This window comes from Triticum dicoccoides, chromosome 4A, assembly GCF_002162155.2.
Source record: "Triticum dicoccoides isolate Atlit2015 ecotype Zavitan chromosome 4A, WEW_v2.0, whole genome shotgun sequence".
In the NCBI taxonomy this organism is placed as follows: Eukaryota; Viridiplantae; Streptophyta; class Magnoliopsida; order Poales; family Poaceae; genus Triticum; species Triticum dicoccoides.
Window position 1 is genome coordinate 65,607,058 of NC_041386.1, and position 19,968 is coordinate 65,627,025.

Below are 19,968 nucleotides of genomic sequence, written 5' to 3' on the forward strand. Positions count from 1 at the left end.
GAGCCTTTTCATGATCAATTTTCTGCTTCAGTTCAACAATGCGCTGGGAAATTGCAAGTTCTGAAGCAATAGCGCCTTGGAAGGCGACGCTGAGGCCAACGGGCAGCTGCAGATCTTCGAAGCTGATATTAGGGGAGGCAAACCACTCGTCAGTGAAGTCGTGGATGATGGCAACATCAAAGAGAGGCAGATTGTTGAATATTTCAGCTTCTTCTTTGCTCTTGATGAGCTGCTCGAGAGCGTCATCTCCAAGATCTTCATCACTTGACAGATCAATGGCTTCACTGCGCAGAATGGCAGCAGCTATGAGCTCTTTGCCGGTGTGTGGCTTAGGCATCTTGGCCTTCTGGGGCTTGGAGACGCGGGATACGTCTTCAGTCTGCACACTGTCTTCAGGAGGTGCAGTTGCCAATGGCTTCGCCCTTGAGATTTTTGGTGAAGGGGCCGGCTTTGAAGCTTTTGGCTTCTTAGACTGCTTAGGCTTCGCCACTGCAGGCACTGCAGGCGCTTCATCAGACTCAGTGTCAGCTGCAGGCTCATTCATTGCAGTCCCTTGAACCAAGATGTAGGTGATGAGGCCTTCGAGGTTGGCAAACGGACCGATGACATTGGGTTCTGCTTCGCGTGTGCCATCTGCCCTTGGTGCTGAGGGACCAGGGTTGAAGTCTAACCCAAATTTCTTCTTGTTCTGCTTCGCTGATTGTTGGGCAAACTGGAAGTTGCGCTTGAACAGATTGTCGTCACGACACCAGAGTAGTGACGACGGATGTGCATCATCAGGTTGTGGTCCTCGAACCATGCATGGGTAGAAGCTTTGGGCAATAGCTTCATCTCTGGACCTGGGTACAAGGTTCTTGTAAAGGATGTCCCCCCACGGTTTCTTGATGGCACTTTTCTCAGCATACTCTTGGGTTGTGAAGCGGTATTTGAACCATTGTTCTGCCCAGTAGCGTCGAATCCATTGGATTCTGGTCTTGCGCTGCCCATAATTCTCTTCAGGATCTGTTTTATACATTTCTGCCAGGTCATCAGGCAGATCTTTGGATGTTCCTCCACGTCTCTGTCTGCCCCCCTTCCTTGCTGCTGCTTCTGAAGCCATAAACTTTAACTTGAAAGGCTTCAAAACTTTCAAAGGCTTCAAAGGCTTTTTTTGCTGGACCAACACGAACTGGCTTCAGGAGAATTTATGTGTTGCTGTAAAAATTCTGCAAATGAATGCAGACTATGAGAACCAAAGGATTCTCCCACGGACATGTACCTATGACAGCATTAAGGTGCGAGGGAAGGAGAAGAGGTCATATGCATTCTCAGAAGATTTTGAAGATAAATCAGTTTAGAAGACATTGACCTCATCGTGCGAAGACATTCACTCATAGAAAAGAAGTTGGTTCCAGATTTGTACGAACCCACAGATCAGTACAAGTGAGGAATCTAACTACTTCATGAAGCACAAGTGAATATACTAGGCATGTTATGAGATGCAGATTGAGAGATCTAACTTGTGTGAAGAGAAATTTTTTATGGTAGAAAGTGACAGAACCATGGGATCAAAAGGGGCTGTAAAAAGACGTTTTATTTACCACACTTGAAACTGCTAGACGAAGTGGGAGATGATGCCGAGCAGTTCAATCCTCCGTGCCCTAACTTGGCGACGGAAGACACCTACGGCGACGGCGGAGAGGACGATGTCCGCGATCAGCGTGAAGACGGCGTCGGAGAGGTTGCGGCAGCGAAGCGCTTCGTCGCCGGCGTCGTCGAGAGCTAGCGGTGGCGCTAGGGTTCGTGCGAGGGTGGAAGAAGGAGATAATGACCGCGGTAAGTGTGAATTTATAGGCGCAGGGGCGGCACTGCGCTATTACTCAGGTGCCCCTGGCGATTCGCATTTGAGTAGTACGTGGCCATCATGCGGTATTTTGGGGGCAGTTCCACATCCCACGCACGCCTGGATTGTCGGGCGGTCGTTCCTACTTCTCCGGATTTTATGTGGAGGAATGAGCATTGAAAACGGACTTTATGGTTGTCTCTATATCTTCTGCTGACAAGGACGCAATGAAGACATTCGACGGTTTCAATAGAATGCATATGACTTAGAGAGTTAGAGTTTGAGATAGAAAGCATAGAGAAGTTTGGGGTCCGATCACATTCACTTAGTTCAAAAGATTCAACACGAAGACATAGCTATAAGTGAATGTTGTAGAGGACAGAACACTAGCATATATATATCTATACAATCAACATAGTGAAGGTAATCATGAAGACATGTTCGAAGCCAAACCAAATGTGAAGACAACCAAATGTGAAGACATTGCAAGGTAACGCCATGAGAGAAACACTTCAAAGAGAACGTTTGGTGGTGGCGTTACCCACCGTATAGGAAGTATTAGACCCAGACACGACGCACAATTATCGTGGCGCTCTGAAGTCAAATTCCACATTAACGTATTCACACTTAGAATGTATGTCTTCATTGATTGAAGATATACTTTACTTCATGTGTTGCACATCTAAGTTATCAATATGCATAAGGGTTAGGATGTGTGCCTGATTACAGGACATTTGAGGATTCTAGGATATTTAGCTCACACCGTAACTTGCAAAACCTCTTCTCATCCAAGGGCTTGGTGAAGATATCTGCCAATTGCTCTTCAGTGTTGACGTGTATGATATCAATGTCTTCCTTCACAACATGATCTCTGAAAAAGTGATGACGAATTTCAATGTGCTTTGTCTTCAAGTGCTGAACTGGGTTGTTGGCAATCTTGATGGCGCTTTCGTTGTCGCAGTAAAGTGGCACTTGCTTCAGATGAATGCCATAGTCCTTGAGTGTTTGCTTCATCCACATAAGCTGAGCGCAGCAAGATCCAGCAGCAATGTATTCAGATTCAGCAGTGGAGAGAGATACACAGGTCTGCTTCTTTGAAGACCAACATACAAGTGATCGTCCCAGAAAGTGACATGTGCCTGACGTAGATTTGCGATCAACTTTGTCACCAGCATAATCAGCATCCGAGAATCCAACCAAATCAAACTCTGAGCCCTTTGGATACCATAATCCTAGAGTTGGGGTGTGAGCCAAATATCGAAGAATTCGCTTCACAGCTAAGTGATGCGACTCCTTTGGTGCCGCTTGAAATCGAGCACATATGCAAACACTAAGCATAATATCTGGCCTAGATGCACATAGATAAAGTAAAGAACCAATCATGGAGCGGTATACCTTTTGATCGAACTCTTTACCATTGTCGTCAGGACCCAGATGATGTTTGGCTGGCATTGGTGTTGTGAAGCCTTTGCAGTCTTGCATACCGAACTTCTTCAGGCAATCTTTGAGATACTTCTCTTGAGATATGAAGATGCCATTGCGTTGTTGTCGTATTTGAAGACCAAGAAAGAACTTCAGCTCCCCCATCATGGACATATGATATTGCTCTTGCATCATATATCCAAACTCTTCACTGTACTTCTGATTGGTGCATCCGAAGATAATGTCATCCACATATATTTGGCACACAAATAGTTCACCATCATATGTCTTCGTGAAAAGAGTGGGATCTAGGGAACCAGGTATGAAGCCTTTTCTCTTCAGGAAGTATTTGAGTGTATCATACCAGGCCCTAGGGGCTTGTTTGAGGCCATAGAACGCCTTGTTGAGTTTGTATACCATGTCAGGATGTTTTGGATTTTCAAAGCCAGGCGGTTGTGCAACATACACTTCTTCTTCAATCTTGCCATTTAGAAAGGCACTCTTCACATCCATTTGATACAGAAGTATGTTATGATGATTTGCATAGGCCAGCAGTATGCGTATGGCTTCAAGCCTAGCCACATGAGCAAAATTTTCATCGAAGTCAATGCCTTCCACTTGAGTATATCCTTGAGCAACGAGACGAGCTTTGTTTCTGACAACTTGACCATGCTCATCTTGCTTGTTGCAGTATATCCATTTGGTGCCTATTATGTTGTGCTTCCATGGATCAGGAAGCTTAACCAGTTCCCATACATTATTCAGCTCAAACTGTTGAAGCTCTTCTTGCATAGCTTGAATCCATTCAGGTTTCATAAAGGCTTCTTCAACTTTCTTGGGTTCTGAGATTGAGACGAATGCGAAGTGCCCACAGAAATTTGCCAGTTGAGTTGCCCTTGAACGAGTGAGTGGACCAGGTGCATTGATGCTGTCAATTATTCTGTCAATCTGCACTTTATTGGCAACACGAGGATGTACAGGGCGAAGACTTTGCTCTTGCTGATCTGTGTTGTTGTTGAGAGGAATGTCTTTAGGCTGAGCATTGTCTTCATGTTGATCAGGTGCTGAGATGATAAGTTCTTCTTCAGGATGAGCTTCAGAAGGTATAATCTCTCCAGTTCCCATTAGCTTGATTGATTCACTAGCTGGAATTTCATGTAGCACATTTGGCAGTTGCTCTCTTTGTGAACCATTTGTCTCATCGAACCGCACATCCACTGTTTCAACCACTTTGTAATGAAAGAGATTAAAGACTCTGTAGGAGTGCGAGTCCTTTCCATAGCCAAGCATAAAACCCTCATGTGCTTTTGGTGCAAACTTTGAGGTGTGGTGTGGGTCCTTATCCAGCACCTTGCGCCAAATACTTTGAAGTAACTGACATTTGGCTTCTTGCCAGTTAGGAGTTCATAAGATGTCTTGTTCAGAAGCTTGTGAAGATAAACACGATTGATTGTATGGCATGCAGTGTCAATGGCTTCAGTCCAGAATTTTCTTGGAGTCTTGTATTCATCTAGCATCGTTCTGGCCATCTCAATGAGTGTTCTGTTCTTGCGTTCGACGACGCCATTCTGCTGTGGCGTGTACGGAGCTGAGAATTCATGTGTGATGCCCAAGGTATCAAGATATGTATCAAGGCCAGTGTTCTTGAATTCAGTGCCATTGTCACTTCTGATGTGCTTTATCTTGGCGCCAAAATTGTTCATAGCTCGATTGGCAAAGCGTCTGAAGACATCCTGCACTTCAGTCTTGTAAAGGATTATGTGCACCCAAGTATATCGAGAATAATCATCAACAATAACGAAGCCATAAAGGCAAGCAGTAGTGGTAAAAGTTGAGTAGTGAGTGGGACCAAAAAGATCCATGTGAAGCAGTTCGAAGGGTCGAGTAGTGGTCATGATTGTCTTCGAGGGATGTTTTGCCCTCGTCATCTTCCCTGCTTCACAGGCACCGCATAAGTGATCTTTCTTGAACTTGACGCCCTCGATGCCTATGACATGTTTCTTCTTCGCAAGGGTGTGGAGGTTCCTCATGCCAGCATGCCCAAGCCTCCGATGCCAAAGCCAGCATTCTGAAACTTTTGCAAGAAGACATACTGCAAATTGTGGCCCTGCTGAGAAATCTACCACATACAAATCATCTTTTCGATACCCTTCAAACACTAGAGACTTGTCAGATTCCATTAGTACAAGGCAACGATATTTTCCAAACATTACGATCATGTTCAAATCGTAAAGCATTGAGACAGACATTAAGTTGAAGCCAAGGGATTCAACAAGCATGACTTTATCCATGTGTTGATCCTTTGAGATTGCAACTCTACCTAGACCCAATACCTTACTTTTAATAGTGTCAGCAAATGTGATGTGGCTCTTGTCGGATGGACGTAAGGTTGAGTCCATAAGAAGGCTTCTTTTGCCAGTCATGTGATTTGTACACCCACTGTCAATAATTCATTTTGAAGACTTTGAAGACGCTGGTGTCGTACCCTACAGTGCAGTTAGGGGGATAGGCTTCACGAAGAGAATTGTGAAGCAAAAACATTTGACGAACCAGTGGGTTATGAAAACTTAGATCTAGATTAGGACTAATAGGAAGAGTAGCATGCGATTCAGGAATGAAGTACATAATGATGCCATTCGGGCATTTTATCTTGCGCCCTACAAGATTTTTAAGGTCCCCAGCAATAGCGTCAGAAGATTTTGGTTTTCTGCTGGAGACCTTTCCCTGCAAAAGAGAGTTAAGCTTTCTTAGCCACCCACATCTTCAAGGGTGGCTTAGAAGCAATAAGTCTAAGTGCAGCATCTGAGAATTTTGGCTTTGGAGCCCTAGCAAACAGTCTAGCAGGTGGACAATAGTAGTCATAAGAATATGCAGAATAATTTTTGGTCATGTGAACATGGCGGTTTGATGAACCACTCTCATATTCATATGCCTGAGTATGGTTTCCCTGCAAAATATTTGCGTTAGTGCGACTCAGGTGAGTCCTCTGTCTGTATGAAGCCTTTGGACCATATGAAGCCTTTGGTCTGAGGTTTGTCTTCTTCATGTGAGGTGTCATGAAGACATTCACAGGAAGATTTTCCAGATACGTTTTTGGCACCTATATCTTCGTCATAGGCGGTCCATTCCTGTAGTTAGTACCAATGTACCTGGCAAACACTTTACCATTCTGATTCTTAAACAGTATATAGTTTGCATCAAAGGATTCATCAATGATAATGGGGTTAGCACAAGTGAAGCCAGATAAATTGGATGGATCTGCTGAAGGTTCCTATGCAGAAACCCACTTGGTTTTGGGATACTGCTCAGGTTTCCAGTAAGAGCCATCTGCATTTATTTTCCTTACGAACCCAACACCCTCTTTCCTAGGGTTTCGGTTCAGAATCTGCTTCTTGAGGACATCACATAATGTCTGATGTCCTTTAAGACTTTTGTACATCCCTGTTTCAAGCAATGTCTTCAACCTAGCATTCTCATCAGCAATAGCAGTGGTATCCTCAGCAGAGGGGTTAGTTACCACATTAACAGTTGAAGATATTGCAATAGCAGTAGTAGTGGAATATTCAGCAACAAAAGTAGCATTATCATGCTCAATGCATTTAAGACATGGTGGTTCAAATCCTTGCTGAGCGGAACTGATCTGTTCGGCGCGAAGTGACTTGTTTTCCTTTTGAAGATCTTCATGAGCCGCTCTCAATTTCTCAAGTTCTTGCTTTCTTTGAAGATAATCATAGGAAAGCTTTTCATGAGTTGTTGAGAGAGTATCAAGACGATCTTCAAGTTCCTGATACTTAACGTGAAGATTTTTTATGTCTTCAATTAAGGATTCAGATCGAGTCATTTCAGCACCCAACAGATCATCGCTTCTGTCTAACAGTTTTTGAATATGTTCCATGGCCTTTTGTTGTTCAGTTGCAATTTTAGCAAGTGTTTTGTAGCTGGGTTTTGAATCACAATCAGAGTCATCGTCACTGGATGTTTGATAGCGAGTAGTGCATGTGTTTACCTTGTCACCGCGTGCCATGAAGCAGTAGGTAGGAGTGGAGTCATTCTTGTCATTTGCATCGGTGTCGGTGATGAAGTCATTGTCTTCAGTGTTGAAGATGGACTTGGCGACGTATGCTGTAGCCAGACTTGCAATGCCAGAATCATACTCCACCTCTGCCTCCTCAGAAGTGGACTCCTCCTCTGAGTCCATTTCCTTGCCAACAAACGCACGTGCCTTGCCAGATGAGCTCTTCTTGTGTGATGAAGACTTTGAGGAAGACTTGGAAGAAGACTTTGTGTATTTCTTCTTCTTCTTGTCGTCAGAGTCATATTCCTTGCTTTTCTTCTTCTTTCTGTTCTCATTGTCCCACTGTGGACTCTCAGAGATGAAGTGTCCAGTTTTCTTGCACTTGTGGCATGTTTTCTTCTTGTAGTCATGAGCAGAAGCTTCATCATTCCTTGAGCTTGATCGTGAAGACTTTCTGAAGCCTTTCTTCTTGGTGAATTTTTGGAACTTCTTCACTAGCATTGCAAGTTCCCTTCCTATGTCTTCAGGATCATCAGAACTGCTGTCAGATTCTTCTTCAGATGAGGAAACAGTTTTTGCCTTCAAGGCACGAGTTCGCCCATAGTTTGGACCGTAGATATCTCTTTTCTCAAAAAGCTGAAACTCATGTGTGTTGAGCCTCTCAAGTATGTCAGATGGATCGAGTGTCTTGAAATCAGGACGTTCTTGAATCACCAGGGCTAGGATGTCAAACGAACTATCAAGTGATCTCAGCAGCGTCTTGACGACTTCATGTTTGGTGATCTCAGTAGCGCCGAGGGCTTGAAGCTCATTTGTGATGTCAGTGAGTCTGTCAAATGTGTGCTGGACATTCTCATTGTCATTTCGCTTGAAGCGGTTGAAGAGATTGTGAAGGACACTGATTCTTTGATCTCTCTGGGTTGAGATGCCTTCATTGACCTTTTAGAGCCAGTCCCAGACCAGCTTGGATGTCTTCAAAGCACTCACACGGCCATACTGTCCTTTGGTCAGATGACCACAGATGATGTTCTTGGCAGTAGAGTCCAGTTGAACGAATTTCTTGACATCAGCAGCAGTGACACCTTCTCCAGCCTTGGGAACGCCGTTCTCGACGACATACCATAGGTCGACGTCAATGGCTTCAAGATGCATACGCATCTTATTCTTCCAATAGGGATATTCAGTTCCATCGAAGACGGGGCACGCAGCGGAGACTTTGATTATCCCTGCAGTCGACATAGCTAAAACTCCAGGTGGTTAAACCGAATCACACAGAACAAGGGAGCACCTTGCTCTGATACCAATTGAAAGTGCGTTATATCGACTAGAGGGGGGGTGAATAGGCGATTTTTATGGAAGTCTTCAAAACATGGAAGTTATGAAGACAATCAGTAGAGATATGCCTATCACTATGCAGCGGAAGTTAGATTACATTAGGCAAGCCATGGTCAAGTATTCAATAGAGTGAAAGCACAATGACAAGTAGCTGTAGTGTAATAAGGATCAGGTAGAAAGAAGTTATGAAGCCAAACAAATCATACAGTTACGTTGTGAAGACAAAAGATATAGCAAGCATGCAATGGCTTCACAATGAGTAACAGTAAGTAAGAGGAAGTGAAGATGAAACCAGTGACTCGTTGAAGACAATGATGTGTCGGACCAGTTCCAGTTGTTGTGACAACTGTACATCTGGTTGGAGCGGCTAGGTATTTAAACCTTAGGACACACAGTTCCGGACACCCAGTCCTGAACACGCAGCTCAGGACACCAAGTCCTCACCGTATTCTCCTTGAGCTAAGGTCACTTAGTCCTCGCCCAATCACTCTGGTAAGTCTTCAAGGTAGACTCCCAAACCTTCACAGACTTCGTTCACTGGCAATCCACAATGTCTCTTGGATGCTCTAAACGCGACGCCTAACCGTCTGGAGGATGCACAGTCCTCAAGTGTAATAAGTCTTCAGATCACACAGACAAGAAGACTTAAGTGATGCCCAATGTTCTCTGGCTCTGGGTGGTTAGGGCTTTATCCTCGTAAGGAATTCTCTCTCTCAAAGGCTTCGAGGTGGGTTGCTCTCAAACGATAAAAGTCGTGCACCGAAATTTGAGCAGCCAACCGTTTATGGTTGTAGGGGGTGGGCTATTTATAGCCACTTGGCAACCCGACCTGATTTGTCCAAAATGACCCTGGGTCACTAAGGAACTGACACATGTCTCAACGGTCAGATTTCAAACTCTCATGGCAACTTTACTTGGGCTACAAGCAAAGCTGACTTGTCCGGCTCTGGATAAGATTCGCTCTCATTGTCTTCACTCGAAGATATAGGTTTTTGGTTTAGGCATCACTTCAGTCATTCTAACTGGTTCTTCTGGACCCCACTTAACAGTATGGTGGTTCCTATGACTCAACACAAAGGAAAAGAACTACGAAAGATCTAAGTCTTCGAGCTCCATAGGCTTCATAACATGTCTTCTTTTGTCATAGTCTTCAATGTGAATATCTTCATATACCACCTTTGACTTCAATGTCTTCATACATTTTTAGGGGTCATCTCTGGTAGTAAAACCGAATCAATGAGGGACTTCTACCTATGTTATCCTGCAATTCTCACAAACACATTAGTCCCTCAACTAGGTTTGTCGTTAATACTCCAAAACCAACTAGGGGTGGCACTAGATGCACTTACAGTTGTCCTCGCCGGCAACACAGCCAGCGGCCGGCAACACAGCCGGCCTCCAAAATGAATGTTTTTTCGCCGGCACACTGCCAGTGGCCCAGCGGGCGGGCGGCACCCATGCCAGCCTCCAAAAAGAACGGCCACGCCGATCGGACGACGTAGTTCAGGCCTTCGGCGTCAAGCATCTCCTTCTGCTTGGCCTCGAACCAGGCCCTCGTCTTGTCGCTCATCTTCGACGAGTCCACGCTCATGATCGCAAGGGCCACCTCCTTCGCTTTGGTGGCGGCATTGGTGGCCTCGATGTCGAGCTGCCTCTGCCTGGCCTTGACGTTATCGGCCTCGATGTCGAGCTGCCTTTGCCGGGCGGCCTCTTCCATGTCGAGCTGCCTTTGCCGGGCCGCCTCCTCCATGTCTATCTTCCTCTTCTTGGCCGCCTCCTCCATCTCAAGCTTTTGTCGTTGGAGGTCTAGGTATTGCTTCATTTCCTCGTTCTTGCTTTGCCGCTTCTTCTCGTCCCTCACATCCTTATGTGACATCATGCCATGCAAAGTCTCATGCAAGGCCATGGATGAGGCGTCACGTATGTCGTCCACCTTTGAGTTGGTCTTGCCCCTCGGCCTCTTCAACGCCTCGCCATCCCCACCTCCGGCGAACTTGGCCGTCTTCTTGCCTCTCTTCCTTTGAAGTTCACGGTATTGATCCTTGAACTTAGGGCAATTGTTGATGATCCTCCAACAATGCGTAAGAGTGAATGACTTGTCATTGTGCCGGGCCTTGAATGCCTACAAAGATTGAAATGCCTACACCACATGATCAACAACAAGTGAACATGCAAACATATACACGGCCGAAGTCTCATGGCCGTAGCAAGGGCTAGAAAGAGAAGAGCATACCATGTCTCCAACGCCGAGACCACTCACGGGTCGTGCTTCAACGCTCTCAAATGCGGCACAATACTTGTTGCACTCTTGTTGGATGAACAACCATCTTTTTTGAATCGAACCGATGCCACGGTTGCTTGTTATTTGGTAGGGCTCAAACATCTTCCTTTCATAGAATGTTTTGTGGACTCTCGTCCAAAAAACAATGCCCTTTTGTTGCGCGCCGGTCCTTGGATCTTGGCTAATCTCCATCCAACATTGGCAAATCAACTTGTCCTCATCTTGTGTATATGAACCGGTGCGAATGCTCTTCCGCTTCTTTTGTGCTTCCGCTCTTTGGGTGAGCTCGTCTATGAACAATGGAGCGCCACTAATATCAACATCATTGGCTTCATCTTCATCTTCACCTTCGACATAGATGTCATCGTCTTCATGCCACGAATCACCATGGTCATAGTCAGCACGGTCGTCAGCCTCTTCATCGGGCACGTACTGGGCGCGGCCATCCTGACTTTGGGTCTCATCGGGGTCGTAGGCACGGCCATGCCCACCCTGAAAGATCACGTCCTCCATGTACTGGTTGTAGAAGGGGTCGTCCACCGTCGGCGTTGAGGTTGGCATTTCGTCAAACAACACGCGGGGGGGCGGCATGGTGCCCGTGAACGGTGCACGTGCCTGCTTTCTTTGCATCTCGACGGAAGGCCGCCCGCCGCTGCTGGACCCAGGCGTCACGTTGAGGTCGATGACAGCCGCGGGGCGTGGTGTGGACGGCGCGAACAAGCCCACGTCCGGCAACGCCGAGAAACGGGTCTGGCCGTCGTGCCTGGGTGGAGGAAAGCCGGGCGACATGGGCGCGGCGCGCGATGTCGGCGACTGACAGTGCGTAGGCCGGGCGACCGACGAGCCTGTGCTCGCCGGGCCGACGGTCGCTGCATGGAACCCCGCCGGACGGCCCATGCCAAGCATGAGGATGGTGTGCGCTTTGTTGACGAGGTCCTTCTTCTCGTCGGCAGCGGTCTTGCGCCGCGCGGTCTCCAGCTTCTTGCGCTGGGCGGCAAACTTGGCCGCGGCGGCATTCATCTTGACGGCCGCTCTCCGTTCCCTCCTCTTCGCCGATTCCGTGTCCAACTTGGCGATCTCCTCCGGCGTGTACTCCGATCGCGGCTTCCTTGGCGCCTTCTTCACCTTTGCGGTCGGGTCGATGGCCAGGCCGCCGGAACTCGGCGGGGCGTCGGCCATGGACGGGGGAGAGAGGGGGGACGACGGGAGGGACGTGGGAGAGTTTGGGGGAAATGGCGCCAAATGGCCGTCGGGGGGTTTTTGGTTTCTCCCACCGACAGGCGGGCCAAGGGAGGACAAGCGCGCGCGTCCCGCCCGTTCGCGCGCTGTCCGTTTCATCCCAAAACCGGCGCAAGTTTGGGCCGGGGATTGATCGAAAGCGGACACAAAGCGGACAAAAGTCTGTTTGCTCCCGCGCGCTGAGCCGCCTTTTTTGTCCCTTTTACCCCAAACGAACGGGGCCGGACAGGATAGGGTCGCGCGGTGGAGTTGGCCTTAATTACAACGAGTGGCGTCGGCCTGCAGTTGCTCCACAGTTGCCTAACTGAGGGAGAGTGAGACGCATGACCCGCCGCGGCCAATGATTGTCTGAGGGAGAGGCTTGCTTGTTACCTGTACCCGGGCGCCCGGGCCGGCACGTCATGTGGGCTGCATCGCCATATCCACGACCAAATCCACCCGAATGATGATGATGAGAGACAGCCTAGTACCACCGCCATCGCCCGGATAGAACATGGACGGTCCCTCGATCCCGCTCCACCAACGCACCGCACGCGTACGCGCGCGCTCGCCAATAATATCCACATCCGCCCGTTATTATCTGCTCGTAGTGGTACCGCCGCTCCATAAGATATCATCCAAGACGAGATCAGATCTCTTCGGTACTGCGTGCCCTGTTTGTCAGTCTGCGTTGCCGTGATGAGAAGAGGTGAGATATGAGAATCCCGTTCATGAATGGGTGGGCGTCGCCGTACGTGCAGATCCACAGCAGCAGTCGTCGCATGCAGGGAGTGAGCATCGGCGCTGCGCCGTGCACTGTTCCGGTTATATTGCACTGGACAAGGAAGCAGACGACGCAGGGATGCCAGCCTACTACGGACAGGACGAACATTCTTTCAATAATTGCGTCTGGCAGCCACGCTGTGGCGCCAGCTTAACGCCGGAGCAACCGACCTGCGCGGACCCGCCACCGCCAGCCAACGAACCTGGCCCGCGGCAGCGTTCCGGCGGCGCGTGCCCATCCGTGGGCGCCGTACGTGCACGGCCGAAGAGCCAGAGGTCGAGAGGTTTGAAACGATGGTGGTTTTTAATGGCCGGCAGGGACCTGGGCGGCGCCATGCGGAGCGCGGCGAGGCGCGCGACGCGTCACGGCGAGCGGGGCGCCACATTGAACTCCCCTCCCGGCTCGGCTCGGCACGGCGGTGGCACGCGCTCCGTGTGACCGGCGTTAACTCGTCGGATTATTAGGTTATTACTGCTCCCCGTGGATTCCCGTTCCGTTTCGTTCGGTCACGGGAAAACGGCCGGCTTCCCGTTCGGACGGACGCGTGCATTTGGTAGGTGCGTGAGCCGTGAGGATGCCTCGTGTACCGTCTGTATATTTTAGGACGGACGGGCTATTAGCTTGGATACTCATGCTGTCGATCGTCCGTATATTTTACTCCATGCCCTTTTTTGCGAGTATATTTTACACCATGCCTTTCTCCATCGTGTTTTGACTGTCAAACGATGACACGTGCTACTCCGTATAGAAACCTTAATTACAAGGACAAATGAGTGTTTCGGACTAGAAGCATCGACCGATTTAACAGCGAAGCCGTATCATTAGCACCGGACACAAGTTTGTCGTCTCCCACGATTTCACAGCGTACAAATTTTTATTAAAAAATGGCGAACTTGTAGACCATTTTCTTCTGATTTGCATGAAAAGACTTGAGACGTCAATCTGCTAGAAGATTCTTAGTACATAATTTCTCCATTTCTACTCCTTTCCCTCTAAATTATTTTGCTGGGTTTTCACACGGTGAAACGCGGTCTGGAATAACTCCTCAGCCCCACCGGCCACGGGGCGGTTACTATCAGCTGAGAGCGGTTCCGGATTCGGCCCATCATTGAATCGGGACACGTACGTGACATGGATGACCTCGGACGGTTGCTGTAGCCCGATACCAGACAGCCGACTAGTCGCGCCACGACGTAACTGCCGGAGCAGCCACACGAAGGCACCCGAAATTTGCCCGTCCAATCGGCACGGAGATGTATCAACGGCCGTTAAGTGCGTAGTACTACGAGGACGTCAATTTGCACACTGGAATTTCCGCCTACTCCCTCCTGTCCTTTTTACGCTGCATATAAATTTGTGAAGTCAAACTTTATAAAATTTGATCATATTTATATGAGAAAATATCAACATCATAATATTATAATTATACAATATGAAAATTAAGTTCATGACACATCTAATGATACCGATTTCAAATTGTGAATCTTGATGCTTTTCTCTAAGAAGTCGATCAAACTTTACGAAGTTTTACTTCATAAAATCTTATATGAGGAGTAAAAAAAACTAGAGGAAGTACCATAGACAGAAAATGTCATTTTACATCACACTTGCGAAAATCATGAGAGACATCGGGGGAGGAGCACGGCAGTTTAGGAACATTTTGAAGAAAACAACCTCAAGAAAAACTAAATTACATCAACACCCTCATATTTTCTTGCCCTCGCTACTCCATCATCGAATAGGTAGAGTCATAGTAGTTGTGGTGCGTTGATCAGGGTTTCGGTTACTGCTTGAAATTTGGTTACCTGACGGCAACCGCATATCTCGGTGCCCCACGAGAAATTACCTTTACTGAGCAAAACATCCTGAATTTTTTAATTTAAATGAATTTTGGTTGAAATTTATTTAGATTAAAAAATCATTCAAAAATCCGTTCGTAACTGCTTGGTAATTGTCGGTTACCGCGTACCGCGGTAACTGAAAACTTGATGCCCCATGAGATTATTTTTTACATCTGGGATCCAGAACCTTGGTGTCGATCGGGGATCTTCCCCATGCTCCTTTAATTCTGAACATCCCATATGTTGTCCATGTTGTCGAGGAGAAAACTGGAACCAACTGTCGAACATGCAATCTTGTTCCATGACCTCCGACTTCCCCAAAACATTGACGTTACCGCTAGAAATGGCAACTACCATAGAACGTATGAACACCAAATCTCGTGCGATGGGGGACCAATGGAAGAAGGCTCCTAAGGATCCCTTGACATCACCATTGGGTGCCACCCACATGTGGCTATGATAGAAGAAAATGCACTCGTAAATATTGCCGCGACTACCATTAAAAGTCCGTAGAGAAAACAATAAACCTAACCCCAAATACATGCAAAGCAAAGAGCCGCCACCCCTCCCTGCCGGTCAGCAAAGCGATGATTGGATGGGGAGAGAAGCCATGGCCTCGCCGGTGGAGCAAGGCACGAAGGACGTCGTCCTTGATCAATGAGAAGGTTGTTGTTGCATATGCCTTGTGTCGGCTGAACTACTCTTACTCGGCTTGCTACTGTACCACGTGCGATCAAACTTCCTTTTTATGCGATTTGCTAATCCCGCAATTGTAAAATTTGGTTATGCCAATTGTTGATAGGAGATTAACAGAAGAGTCATCGCCCAAGCCGGAACGAGGATGTTGCGGGTGGCTGCGAGGGCTCACCAAGAACAAGCCAAAGCTAGAGGTGACGCAGTTGGCTGTGGCGCTGCGGAGTGAAGGCAAGGTGCAGGCATGATGGCTCGGGTACAAGTGGCGCTGACATCGGAGGGGAAGGGTTTAGAGGGATGGTCGGGGTGACGATAGCACGATGAAAGTGGCGACTCGGGTAGGTCGTGGCAGCGAGGTGGAGGCCGGCGGTTAGGTCTGAATTGGAGGGTGGCACACGGGTGGCGAGCGGCAGATTGGTGGAGAAAGAAGGGATGCGAGGAGGAAGATGGTCGGAGGTTGACCCTGTTGAGACAAATCAACAGAGAGAGCAAAGAAGATTTGAGGCAACGGTTTCATGAGTGATCTCCTTTTATCTGTCACGTCTTGCAAAGCCGTCGCTGGCACAATCCGTAGGTATACAAAGTGATAAACGCAGAAGATCAAGAGTCATGATTTTGTTTTTCTGGTTACCTAGTAATTACTCAACGATCTAACTGAAAACGACCTCTGATGGATGATAAAGCAGAAACCGTACGTCACTAATTACCAGGCAATACCCCGAACTTCTTTCTAGTCAAATCGGAGTGGCCGTGTGAAAATTGGGCTGGTTAACCAGGTAGAGGTTACAACTTACAACGGTGTAATTAACACAACTGAACAGATGGTTAAGCAAGAGCAGAAGAGAGGCTAGGCTTTCCCATTATCAATTAAATGAACCAGCAAAGGCGAAAGCAACAGGGACGCAAAGTAAAGTTTAAGGCCCGACAGGCACAATCATTGAGACGTATATGCATATAAAAAAAGTCAGAAAGGTATACACATTACACACGTACGCACCCGACAGGGAGAGCCTCTCTCATGTCATCATCCAAACACTGCCTGACACGACTAGGAATTAGTTCATCACAGCGGCGGCTTAGTCTATTAACCTCCTCTCCGATAATCAGCTTTTGAACGCAAAAAGGCAGAGAAGCCAACCAAAAGGAGAGGTCCACGGTTACACTTACATGCATGCACAAGAATATACAATGGCCGGCCGCTTCCAGTACTAGCTAGCTACTACGGCTGTTCGACTACCTATCGTCTATGATTGATGGATGGATTAGCTAAACTGAACAAGATTCGGGACGAAACCCCCAGACCAAGAAATGGCAAAAGTGTAGGAGGATCGTGTCCATGTCCATGTCCTGCAGCTGGCTGCAAGGATCATATGTTACTTGCGACGTGAGGTATTAGCTTAGCTATGGCGGCCACTGCTACTTACTTGTAGCTAGCTAGCTATGGCGGTGGTGCTGGTCGATGTTGATGAGCGTCGTGTATGTACGTACGTGCGGTCGGCGGAGCGCGGATCGATCAGCAGGCGGCGGAGTGGGTGAAGGGGTTGAAGAAGTGGTGGGTGGCGGCCTTGGGCCTGTCGGGGTCGACCTTGCCGGTGGCGGCGGCGGCGGTTCCTCCCAGGCGCTCGCAGGACGGGCAGATGGTCAGCGTCGCGGCCGGCAGCTGCATGTAGAACGGCGCCGGCGGGGCCGCGGCGGAGGACGGCGTCCCGGGGTGTTGGCTGGCGTTGTTGGGCGGCGGCGGCGGCGGGGCGAACTTGATGGCGCGGAGCTCCTGCAGCTCCCGCTGCAGCCGGCGGTTCTCCTCGGTGAGCGTCTCGCAGCAGCGCTTCAGGAACTCGCAGTCCACCTCCGTCTGCTTCAGCTTCGTCCTGCATGCACGTGTAACACGGGATCCAACGTTACTTATCAAAGAAAGTTCACCACCAGGACCGAAATGACCCGTAATTTTAGGCAGAGGTTCCGCTGATTTTTCATGCATGCATGGACGTAAAACAAAATGAATCGAGATGGGAGTGCAACACACAAAATGATTGCCCGTCTTTTTTTTTGAGAAGATGAAGAGGTGTATAATACAAGAATTGTTGCAAGTCAGCTCTAGCAGGGGACCGTAATATAACCTGGAGTGCATACTTATATGCGTATAATAATACGTAGAGTACAAGGTTACTAACCTGGCTCTTCTGTTCTGGAACCAGACTTCCACCTGCCTTGGCCTGAGGTTTAGCTGCTTGGCTAAAGCCACTTTCTGCTTCTGCTCAAATCCAAATAGGACACACAAAGGAAAAAAGAACTGTTCAGTAACTCATTTTTTTCTTGATTCAGTAGCTCATAGCTACTATGGATCAAGAAAATAAACCAGATTTATTTGTGGATTTGCTTGTACGCATGTTGTGTACGCGCATGCATAAATAGAGAGAAGATCTCAGCAGATGATAGATGAGGCATGTTAGGTATCTGCGGCTATCTATCAGCAGCGGTGAATCGATTCGAACGTGACTAGTACGCATGCGTACGTGCGTACGTACGTACGTACCGGGTTGAGGGTGCTGTGCTCCTTGAAGCGGTCCTCCAGGAGCGCGGACTGCTCCTTGGTGAGCCTCAGCTTCTTCCGCGTGCTGCCGTCGTCGTCCTCCTCGGCACCCACCGCCGTGGACGACACCATCTCGCCCAGCTCCGCCTCCTCTGCGCGCTCCCTCTTCACCGCGCCCCCCACCGACATGGACGACACGCCGCCGGACGCGGTGCCGGTCATGGTGGTGTCGTCCGGCATGCTGAGGGTCAGCGACGGCTCCGCCTCCCACAGGGTCAGCCGGCCGCTGTTGCTGCCGCGGTGCGCCGACGACGACCCGTCGCCTCCGCCCCCGCCGCCACCGCCCAGGGACAGGCCCAGCGCCAGGCCGGCGTCGTGGACCTCCTCCTGCGACATGGCGTGCCGCACAAATCGGCAGAGCCAATGGTCTCTAGCTAGCTTGACCCAAGAACCAGCAAACTATATCTTGTCTATCTACGCCGACTTGAATCCTCTCGCAATTCTTGCAAGGTGTCGCGGAAGTGTATTCGCGCGTCTGTGTAGGAGAGGTGAGGAGAGGGGAGGGGAGGAAGGAAGGAATGAGTGAGGGGAATGAATTGGTTGAGGCCGAGGGGTTGAGAATATTTGAGGAGGAAGAGGGGCGAGGGAGGGGGGTGTGGAGCCGCCCGGGGGGGGGTGGACAAGGCGATGGAAGCCCACATCACACGGGCGTACGCGCACGCGCACTCGACACTTGCGAATGTTTGACAAGCCCAGCACAGGCAGCAGCGAGGGAGATCGACCCCTCGCGCCGGGAGGGTCCAGCCTCCATCCACAGACCAGAGTGCCGTGCTGCGCCCTCTGTCTCCCTCCCTCTCTCTGGGCGTGTTCCCTCCTGCAGATCTGCATATTTTTCATCTCGTTCTCAACACCCAGCCATCGCTGCTGCTCAAAAGTCGGGTTTTTCTTTGTGCTGCTGGTATGGATGGATGATTAGGGGTGCCGCGTGGACGCGCGTGTGGAAAGGGGCCGGCAATATTAGAAGCCGCACGCACACATCAGCCTCGCCCGCCCGGCCCCCGTCTGCCCACACGCATGCATGTAGGCATTACAAAAGGCGAGACCTCGGCAATATTAGATCCTCCGTTTCTTTTCTTTTTTGCTTGCCACTGTTCGTTCACCGAGGGTGGGCGCGTTCTAGATCAGTTAGGTACGCACGTACGTGTATAGATAATAAGAGCTCGTCCGTCCGTTCAGGTACGGGACATCCACATCCTACTTTGGTTCTGGTACAAGTATTTCACATGATAATCATGCATGCATGCATGCATGGCCCGATAATTGTTAGGTATTTGCACAAATGATTGTGGCAAAAATGTTACGACTCATCATGCACCCACCCAGCCATATGAACCGCCTACGTATGCGCTCATTTACTAGACGTGTGGTTGGCCGGCCTGGTGCGTGGTTTCTTCCCAATTCCCGGTTACTTTCCTTGATCGCCATCGAGTGCTACTACTGGTATGGACTTTTTCTGCAACCTGGCTACCCTCCCAATTCCATGTAGCTAGCTCGCTAGGTCTTGCTGCCTGGCCTCTAGCCCCCGGCCTTTCCCTCGCCACCTTCCTGCTTTCCACATCGGACATGAGCGCGCCCCTGGACCGGAAACTGGCCTCTTTTGCGCGGTGTGGGGCACGGCTGCTGCCTCATCCTGTGACATCTTTCTCAATGATAGGCCTGGAGCGAGCGAGTTCACATTGCATCCGTCCACCCGTCATTCTCGCCTCTTGCTTGCTAACCAGGGCGTCGAGGCTAACTACAAGGCCGGAGAGAATTAATTGTGGCAAGACTTTCTTCCTCGATTCTACTGGCGCTTCCACTGTTTTCTTGGTTGGTTTACGTTCCTTTTTGTGCGTTGCACATCATCACATGGCCTCCCGTGGCATGTACTCCCTCCGTTTGGAATTACTTGTCTTGGATATGGATGTATCTAGAATTAAAATACGTTTAGATACATCCATTTCTGCGACAAGTAATTCCGAACGAAG

At 48.9% G+C, this 19,968-nt stretch overlaps 1 protein-coding gene across 1 annotated transcript; it reads right to left on the reverse strand.

Annotated features, from left to right (window-relative positions):
• Positions 1-16,319: 16,319 nt before the first annotated feature.
• Positions 16,320-18,560, reverse strand: LOC119285014 (homeobox-leucine zipper protein HOX19-like). The gene is made up of 3 exons (XM_037564213.1): positions 17,945-18,560; positions 17,583-17,662; positions 16,320-17,279 (listed from the first exon to the last, which is right to left on the reverse strand). Exons 1-3 carry the CDS (start codon positions 18,335-18,337, stop codon positions 16,925-16,927), a joined length of 828 nt encoding a protein of 275 aa, XP_037420110.1. The 5' UTR covers positions 18,338-18,560; the 3' UTR covers positions 16,320-16,924.
• Between the last annotated feature and the right edge of the window lie 1,408 nt (positions 18,561-19,968).

Excerpts from the sequence above, each read along its gene's own strand:
- LOC119285014 (XM_037564213.1), bottom strand. The coding sequence starts at position 18,337 with ATGTCGCAGGAGGAGGTCCACGACGCCGGCCTGGCGCTGGGCCTGTCC. Across the intron at positions 17,663-17,944 it reads AGCACAGCACCCTCAACCCG|AAGCAGAAAGTGGCTTTAGC; the intron begins GTACGTACGTAC and ends GGATTTGAGCAG. Across the intron at positions 17,280-17,582 it reads TTCCAGAACAGAAGAGCCAG|GACGAAGCTGAAGCAGACGG; the intron begins GTTAGTAACCTT and ends ACGTGCATGCAG.